The sequence below is a fragment of the Terrapene carolina genome, unplaced genomic scaffold, assembly GCF_002925995.2.
Source record: "Terrapene carolina triunguis isolate 2854851 unplaced genomic scaffold, T_m_triunguis-2.0 Scaffold31281, whole genome shotgun sequence".
NCBI classification, from domain to species: Eukaryota; Metazoa; Chordata; order Testudines; family Emydidae; genus Terrapene; species Terrapene triunguis.
Window position 1 is genome coordinate 1 of NW_020695632.1, and position 8,099 is coordinate 8,099.

Consider the following 8,099-nt stretch of genomic DNA (forward strand, 5'->3'; position numbering starts at 1 on the left):
CGGGGTGGGCTCTAGCGTTGCTGAGGTGACTGTTATGGCGCTGAGACGTCGGGTGCCTCCTGTGGGCAACGCCGGGGGCTGCTGCGCAGAGCAGGGTCAGTAGGGCCTGGTGGTGGGCGAGCTCTGGGGAGGGAGCCAGCGTCCAGCCAAGCCGGGGCCGTGTCCCAGGCCCCGCGGGGAGGCGGGCGCCCATCGCTGCAGAAGGCCCCGCGTTCACCGGCTGCGTTTGCCCCCCAGATAACTTCTACCTGCGGAACCTGCCGGCCCAGCCCACCCTGCTGTCAGCTAACCACAACTTCCCCACCATTGCCCGAGCAGCCCCCGGCCACCCCATCGGGTCCTGCAGCCGTGACCGCGAGGCCAGCCACGGGCAGAAGAGCCACAAGGAATACGACCGCTACCTCCTGGCCAAGGAGAAGGCGGGCAAGGGGGAGGCCAAGGAGAGGCTGGGGGAGGAGGACGTGAAGGAGAGGCACAAGCTGGTGCTGCCCATGATGCCCGAGGGGCACTGTAAGGAGGGGGTCCACCAGAGGAGCTCGTGCGAGAACCGGGCCAAGCACCTCAACTCCTGCCTGCTGAACTCCAAAATGCTCAATGGCGACGCCCACAAGGCCGTGCTGCCCAGCTGCACGGGCGGCGCCCTGCCCCGCCACGCCGGCATGGCCCAGAGCCGCTGCCCCAAGGACATGCTGAGGTCGGAGCGGGAGCTGGCTCCCCACGAGTCACCCCAGCCCTACAGCGAGTGCCTGGAGCGGCGCCAGATGCTGCACCACTCGGTCTCCTACACCGTCCCGTCCAGCCTGCCCGCCATCCCGCCCCCGCTCAGCACCTCGGCCGCCACCTTCCCCTGCCTGCAGCTCCACTCCAGCCCCGACGGGCTGTGCCCCTTGCAGGACAAAGCCGGGCGGGAGCTGAAGCTCAGCGGGGCCACGTTCGTGCCGTCGGTGGGACACTTGACCGACAAGAGCAGGTCTTTCCAGGTGGCGGCCGAGGCCTGCAGCCTGGAGCGTGGCGAGGCCAAGGAAAGGCACGAGATGGGCTCGGAGCACACGGGCGCCTACGGGAACTCCTTCCACCATCTCAAGGCGGAGGGCAAGGCGGAGCGGAGGCTGGAGTGGGCGCAGAGCTCCAACGCCCGGCTGAAAGGCCTGGAGTACCTGAACAGCGCCGGCTCCGAGGCCCCCTTCCCCAGCCTGCCCCAGGCGCCCAAGGGCGGCCTGGAGAAAGGCAGCTACTTCGAGATGGCGCCGTCTCAGGACTGCTCCCGCGCCAGCCACCAGGACGCCCTGTGCGTCAAACTCAGCCAGTCCTGCTGCACTTTAGACAAGAGCTCCAAGGAGTGCCAGGGCCAGAGCGTGCAGAAGGTGGCGCGGATACGGCACCAGCAGCACGTCCCCCCGGAGCTGGAGCTGGCGGGGAGCGGCTCCGAGGCCAGGCGGAAGGCGATGGGCTACAATGGAGCCCCTCTGCCCCCCTGGGGCGTGCAGGGGCAAGGCGCGCCCATGTCCATGGGCGAGGAGAGGAAGAGCTCCTATCTCGACCCCTTCAGCACCAGTTTGCAGCAGGCTGCGCTGATGACTCAGGGCTCGGTGCTGAGCCAGGACATGCAGAACCCCCCCGACGAGGTGTCGGCCATGAAGAACCTGCTGAAATACAGCAACCAAGCACTTACCGTGGGCCAGAAGGCCCCCTTCGTGGGGCTGGGCACCGTCAAGGGCAGCTGCGCTCAGCAGGACGGGAAATTCCAAGCAGGGAAGGGGCAGCAGGAGCTGGAGCGGCCGGACTGCGCCCGTAGTAGAGACCATGAGCTGGCCCACGGGGAGGGCGAGGTGCGGCAGCCGCCCGTGGGCATCGCTGTGGCGGTGGCGCGACAGAAGGACACACTGAGCCGGCCGGAGCCCTCGTACGGCACCAACTCCAGCCGGCAGAACAGGGTGACCATGGGCCTGAAAGGTAACGGGGCCAGGCCGGCCACGCGCCGCCCCGGGCGGGAGGCTGTCTCTGGGGTGGGCAGCCCCAGGCCCGGGAGAAGCAGCAACGGGGGTGGTGTCCGCAGGGCTGGTGGGGGGCGGGCGCTTCCCAGAAACCACAAGTGTCCGGTTCTTATGGCCAGCCGGCATTGCCCAGAGTTCACGGCCCCAGTGCCTCTGCCCGGAGCCCCACTGGAGAGGGGCACGGCCGGCCCCAGGGAACCCCACACTCACGCCTGCTGCCCCCCGCATGCTGCACCGTCCCCTGGGCCCCACCCATCAGCCCCTCTTTGTATGCTTCCCTCCCCTGAAGCCCAGTGTGACCCTCAGCTGAAATGACCCCTCTCCCCGCTATTCCATCCTGAGCCTTCCCCATCACAGCTCTGCCAGTCAGTGCCCCTGCTAGCCCAACCCTGCCCCCCACAGCCCTGCCGGTGCCCCTCGGTCCCGACCCATAGCCCCTGCTAGCCCAGCCCTGCCCCCCACAGCCCTCCCGGTGCCCCTCGGTCCTGACCCATAGCCCCTGCTAGCCCAGCCCTGCCCCCCACAGCCCTGCCGGTGCCCCTCGGTCCCATCCTTTGGCTCCACTCTCAGTTTCCCAGCCCTGTGGAGAGCACACGTCAGCCCCAGCTGGGGGGTGAGATGGGCACAGGCAGGGGCAGGCTGAGACCCACGGGATGAACGTGGGAGCCCAGGGTGAGAGGCAGATGCCCGGCCTGCACCCCTGAGTGGGGGGTGCGGGATCCTGTCCCTCACGTCTCTCTCTCTCTCTCTCTCATCTCCCTCCCGCGGGGCGTCCTGTAGCCGGCTCAGCACGACCCATGCACGTCATCGACCTGGAGGCGGAGGAGGAGCGGAGCCGCCTGTGCGAGGAGCGGCTGGGGATCACGGGCCGAGAACTTCTTCTCCAGTAAGGAGCCAGCACACCCTGGCACACGCCGGCAGGAGAGTCAGGCTGGCTGGCCTCCCCCACCCCCTCCGGGGCTGCCCGGATCCCACGTCCCCGGTATTTCTCTGCCCTGGGTCTTAAACGGGCCGTGGGTGGCCCCCAAGGCCTCCGGGTCCTGGCTGGAGCGGGGCCAGTAATGGGCTGGGTGGGTGCCGGAGGTGGGCCAGGCTGCACTAAAGTCTCTAGCATCATTCTACAAACCTTGGGCCCAATTCTGAATGGTGCAGAGCGCCGGCAGCTCTTGCTGGGGCCCCCAGGATTGGGCCCGGTCACAGCTGCGAGGAACAAGAGGAGGAGGCAGCAATCTCGGAGCTGGACGCAAACCCTGTCACTCCCAGATCCTGCAGCTCCAGGGCCGGGCAGCGCATGCCAGGGGTGCAGGGCACCAGGACACCTGGGTTCTGCTCCCAGCTCTGCCATGGTGTGGCCTTGGGTGGGCGTCTGTCGGCCCCCCCATTTCCCACCTGTAGAGGGGGGTGGGGCGGATGCTCCCTGGGAAGCACTTTGCCCCTGGGATGTGCATGAAGCCCAGCGCATGCCCCTGGCTCAGGGCCCAGCGTGGGACTCACCTGGCAGCTGGCCCTGGGCAGGTGCCTCGGGCTGGCTGGACGAGGCAGAGGGAGCCCAGAGCCGGCTGGACAAGTGACTGCCGTGGTGTATGCCTGGAACCATGGCTGGGGGCAGCCAGGTGCCCGCGTTGTCACCGGGCACCTTGTCTCTGTTCCCAGCGATGGGGGCAGCTGTGGGGAGCAATGGGCACGGTCTCACCCTGTTCTGCGTCTCCCCTTCGCTTTGCAGGGAGAACAAGGACCTCGTGGACTTTGCCAGGATCCACCCATCCAGCGGCTGCCCGGGCGACCTCACCCCCCACCTCATGATCGCAGGCGGCTCCTCCCTCCAGGCCGGCCAGTTGGGAGGGGACCCCGCAGCCCACGCGCACCCGGCCCACACGCACTGGCTGCCCCGGACGCGCAGCCCCTCCATCTGGATGGGGGGGCACTCGTACGGTCAGTGCAGGGCGTGGCCGGCTGGCCGCTGCTGGGGAGACGGGGCTGCTGGGCTTCGCTCCAGGTCTTTGGGTGAATCGATGAACAGGATTGGGCCTGGGCATCACGGGCTGGGCATGCTGCCAGCCACGCACCTCTGGTGGTGCCCCTCCATCCCCGACTGCACCCGCCCTGGCCTCCCGTACGCAGGCACTGTGGATTGGCGCCAGGGCTCGCTGGGGTTACAGACTCCTCCGGCTCCTGCTCTGACTCCGCTCCCAGCAGCCGTGGTCTGGGCGTCCCAGCTGCCGCACGGAGCCTGGCGTGTGGCCCGTGGGCTCACTGCCCAGCCCAACTCTGTCACTGACAAGTCCCTGGGTCTGGCCACGGTGCCAGCCCGCTAGAGCGGGGCACTGGGAAGATGCCTCTGGCTACGCCAGCCCCCGTGACCCTTCTGTGTTTGTTCCCTCCACAGGCATCAGCCACCCGGCCTTGCATCAGAACCTGCCGCCCGGCTTCCCAGCGTCCATGCCCAGCACCATGCAGTCCGTGTTCCCCCTTCCCCAGGATCCCCCAGCGCAGCTCGTCATCCTGCCCACGGAGCCGTCAGCCCACGGCGCCCCGCACACGCTGGGTAAGGGCAGTTGCCAGGGGAGATGCTGCCCCCTGCGGAGGGTGGGCCCAGCGCCTGGCTCCCTGGCTGGGTTTGTCCCTCTCGCCCGGATTCCCTCGGCAAAGGGCTTGTCAGGGAGGGGGGCATGGCAGGGCTGCGCCGGGTGGCCCCTTCCCCACGGGCTCTGGCTGGCCCAGGGCGAGGGGCTGCGGCTGCTGAGCTGACCCCCTGCTCTCTCTCGGCAGCTGATGTTATGGACCAGGCCTCGCTTTGGCCGCCCATGTACCCGGGCCGGGGCCCCAGCTCCCACCTGCAGCACGCGGGCCAGCTCCCTGTCTACTCACGCTCGCAATTCCTCCGGCAGCAGGAGCTCTACGCCCTGCAGCAGCAGCAGCGGGCGGCCCAGGCGCTGGAGCTGCAGAGACAGTCGCAGATCCAGGTCGGGGGCAGGGAGCCGGGAGGAAGGGTGAGGGAGGGTTCAGAGGAGGGTGGTGCAGGTACACTGCCCCTCCTAGCCCCTGGCAGCCTCACGCCTGGGGAGCCGGCACTGGGCAAACTGGGCTGGGGCCATCTGGTCTCTCCGGGGTGGGTGTCAGGCTAGGGCGTGAGGCCAGTTTGTCTGGGGCATGGGGCTGGGCCCTGGGGCTGACCTGTCTGGGGCGTGGGGCTGGGCCCTGGGGCTAACCTGTCTGGGGCGTGGGGCTGGGCCCTGGGGCTGACCTGTCTGGGGCATAGGGCTGGGCCCTGGGGCTGACCTGTCTGGGGCGTGGGGCTGGGCCCTGGGGCTAACCTATCTGGGACGTGGGACTGGGCCCTGGGGCTGACCTATCTGGGGCGTGGGCTGGGCTGTGGGGGTGACCTATCCGGGGCTGGGCCATGGGGCTGACCTGTCTGGGGCGTGGGGCTGGGCGGTGGGGTGACCTGTCCAGGGCTGGGCCGTGGGGCTGACCTGTCTATGTCCTGGCCCCACAGCGGAAGGTGGAGGAGCAGCCTGCCGAGCTGGAGGAGCCAGGCCCCGAGAAGCCCCTCAAGCCGTCCCATAAACCAGTTGCCTTAACGCCCCCCACCAAGGGCCTCTCCTCGCCGGCCCCCTGCCCTGCCAAGCTCTCACCCTGCTGCCACTCGCCCGCCCTGCGGCACCCATCGAAATGCCCCTCGGCGCATCCTGCCGCCCCCTGCACTTTACCCGTCTGCCCGGCGCCCAGCTCGGCCGTTGCCCCGCGCTCCCCGCCCGCCAGCCCCAGCCCCTCGCCCAGCTCCAAGAGCAACGAAGCGGAAGACAAGCGGGTGGAGGGGCAGCCGCCCCGGGGCTACCCCAAGTCGCTGGAGCCAGGTGGGGTTCGCACCGGGGCTGGGCTAGATGGGAGCCATAGGAGTGCCGGGGCCTGAGCCCTGAGACAGACAGTGGGGCCAGCCCCCCATTCGTGTGTCTCAGGGCAGTCCTGTGGGGTGGGGAGCTGGGCTCTCTGGCTGTGGGGCGGGGGGAGGCCATGCTGAGGGCCTGCCCCAGCCCTGGGCAGAAGGATCCAGCTTTGTCAGGACAGCGGCTCGGCACCGTGGTGATGAGGCCAGTGGGGTGGGGGGAGCTCAGGGCCACCGGGGGCAGGATGAGGTGCCCGGGTGGCCCTGGTTCTCCATGCTGGGATTGTGGGGGGGAGGGGTTGGTAGTCAGCCCTGTTTGTGAGAGAGAAGCCGAAGGGGGCATGTGGGGTGTCAGTGAGGCCAGAGCCTCCCCGTCCCGTGCGGCCTGCCATGGGGTGACCCAGTGCCAGGGCAGGCAGAGGGGCTGGAGCCGATTGGCACCCGCTGGGGAACCGGCCCCAGGAATCCATCAGGCGCTTGTGGGGCTGTATGTGCATCCCGCTGCCCGAGCTCCCTCCCTGTGCCAGCCAAGCTGCCCGCTGGCCCTGCCAGCCCTCAGACAAGGGCATTTAACTCCGCTGGCATCGCCGCCAGCGTTTACATTGGAACCGTGTGTTGGACGTAGCATCTGGTCCCAGGGTTGCCACGGGGATGCCTGCCAGCAGGGTTAATGGGGCACGGTGCCTGTGCTGAGCCAGCTCCCCTTCCCCAGCACCGGCTAAGGCCTGCCTGCCGAACCGGAGCATTGGTGGGGGGGCCTGGGAGCTCCGGCGGGAAGTGGGCTGGGCGCGGGGGGCCTGGCCCGCCTGGGGGGCTACCTGGGATCTGAGGGGCCTATCGAGTCATCCCACGCACCTCCCTTGTCCCAGCTGGGGAGGCACAGACCTGGCAAATGCGTGGGCCAGTTAGACATGTCCCCTGGGCCCCTGCTGGCTCGGGGCTGGGGATCCCCAGGCGGGCAGACCCCAGGCGCCTCTGACCAGCTGGCAGGCCCACGAGGCTCATGGGAGAGGGCGGGGGGAACATCTAAGCGAGGGCCTCAAGGGAGGGAGACCCCCAGACGCTGAGTAGGGTGGCGGGAGACAGAGCCCCCTCCTGGAGAGCGTCAGGGGTTGGGGTTGGGGCTGGCCCCTGGCGCTGTGGGGCACGTGGTTCCCTCCCCTGCCCTCCCTGACTGCGCTGCCTTGCTCCACAGACCTGCCGCCTGGATACAGCTACCCCGCCGTCAGCATGGGCTACTCCTCGCCGCTGGCCGTGCACGCCGCCGAGCCGGCCGACCCCGACACTATGCAAAGCGTCTCCCCGGCGGCCGAGCCCGAGCAGTCCCGGACGTTCCCTCCCACGGAGGAGCCGTGCCGGGCCAGCGCCGCGGCCGTGCTGGAGGAGGCCGGGCGGGCAGTGCAGGGTGCCATGGCCGAGCCCAAGGCCCAGGCTGCCATGGGCCAGCATCTCCACTACCTCCTCCTCCCCCCGGGGCAGGCCTCCGGGGAGCTGGTGGGGGCAGCGACGGGGCGGGGCCCGGCGGAGGAGCTGGGACAGACGCCCTACGGCCCAATGCTGGGGGGGCCCGGCTTGGCCTCGGCTCAGGGACCTCCAGAGGAGAGCGGGGGCCTGGAGGAGCAGCCGGGGGCAGCGCAGCTCACAGGGGCACCGGCAGGCTCCCCCCCGAAGGCCTCAGAGGGTGCAGCCGGAGAGGGGCAGGCGGCGGGGCGGGAGGCCGGCTGCGAAGAGGAGCAGGAAAGCGACTCCCTGAGCCTCCTACGGGCGGGCAGCGGCCTCCAGGGCCCCCTGAGCGGGCTGGACGCACTGATCATCGCGGGCATCGACCTGGGAGACCTCCCTGCCCTGAGCCCGCCCAGCGCGGCCCCCCCAGCGGCTTCCCCCTTGCCCTGCCCGTGCAGCTCAGGGATCACCCTGCTCAGCGAACTGGCCGACCTGGAGCTCCAGCGGCAGAGGTGCGATGCGGCGGTGGGAGGTAAGGAGCTGCCACCCTCCCCCCGGGCCTCACACCGGACCCTTCCCTGGGCTGGGAACCCCCCCCATTGCAGCCTCTCTGCTCTCTGACCCCCCCCCCCGCAGTGTGGGGTTGGCATCGGGCTGGGTGCAGGGTGGGGTTGGCATCGGGTGGGGCAGGTGCAGTGTGGGGTTGGCATTGGGCGTGGCGGCTGCATGGGGTGTCAGGGTGGCCACCAGGGTGCAGTGGCCCAGTGCAGACAGGC

The 8,099-nt window shown here is 69.7% G+C and overlaps 1 protein-coding gene across 1 annotated transcript; it reads left to right on the forward strand.

Moving 5' to 3' along the window:
* Positions 1 to 34: 34 nt before the first annotated feature.
* Positions 35 to 7,944, forward strand: LOC112120312 (BAH and coiled-coil domain-containing protein 1-like). The gene is made up of 8 exons (XM_026662908.2): positions 35 to 95; positions 238 to 1,953; positions 2,775 to 2,880; positions 3,718 to 3,926; positions 4,381 to 4,539; positions 4,764 to 4,957; positions 5,491 to 5,851; positions 7,076 to 7,944. Exons 1-8 carry the CDS (start codon positions 35 to 37, stop codon positions 7,942 to 7,944), a joined length of 3,675 nt encoding a protein of 1,224 aa, XP_026518693.2.
* Positions 7,945 to 8,099: the final 155 nt, after the last annotated feature.

Excerpts from the sequence above, each read along its gene's own strand:
- LOC112120312 (XM_026662908.2), top strand. The coding sequence starts at position 35 with ATGGCGCTGAGACGTCGGGTGCCTCCTGTGGGCAACGCCGGGGGCTGC. Across the intron at positions 1,954-2,774 it reads GGTGACCATGGGCCTGAAAG|CCGGCTCAGCACGACCCATG; the intron begins GTAACGGGGCCA and ends GGCGTCCTGTAG. Across the intron at positions 4,958-5,490 it reads AGAGACAGTCGCAGATCCAG|CGGAAGGTGGAGGAGCAGCC; the intron begins GTCGGGGGCAGG and ends CTGGCCCCACAG.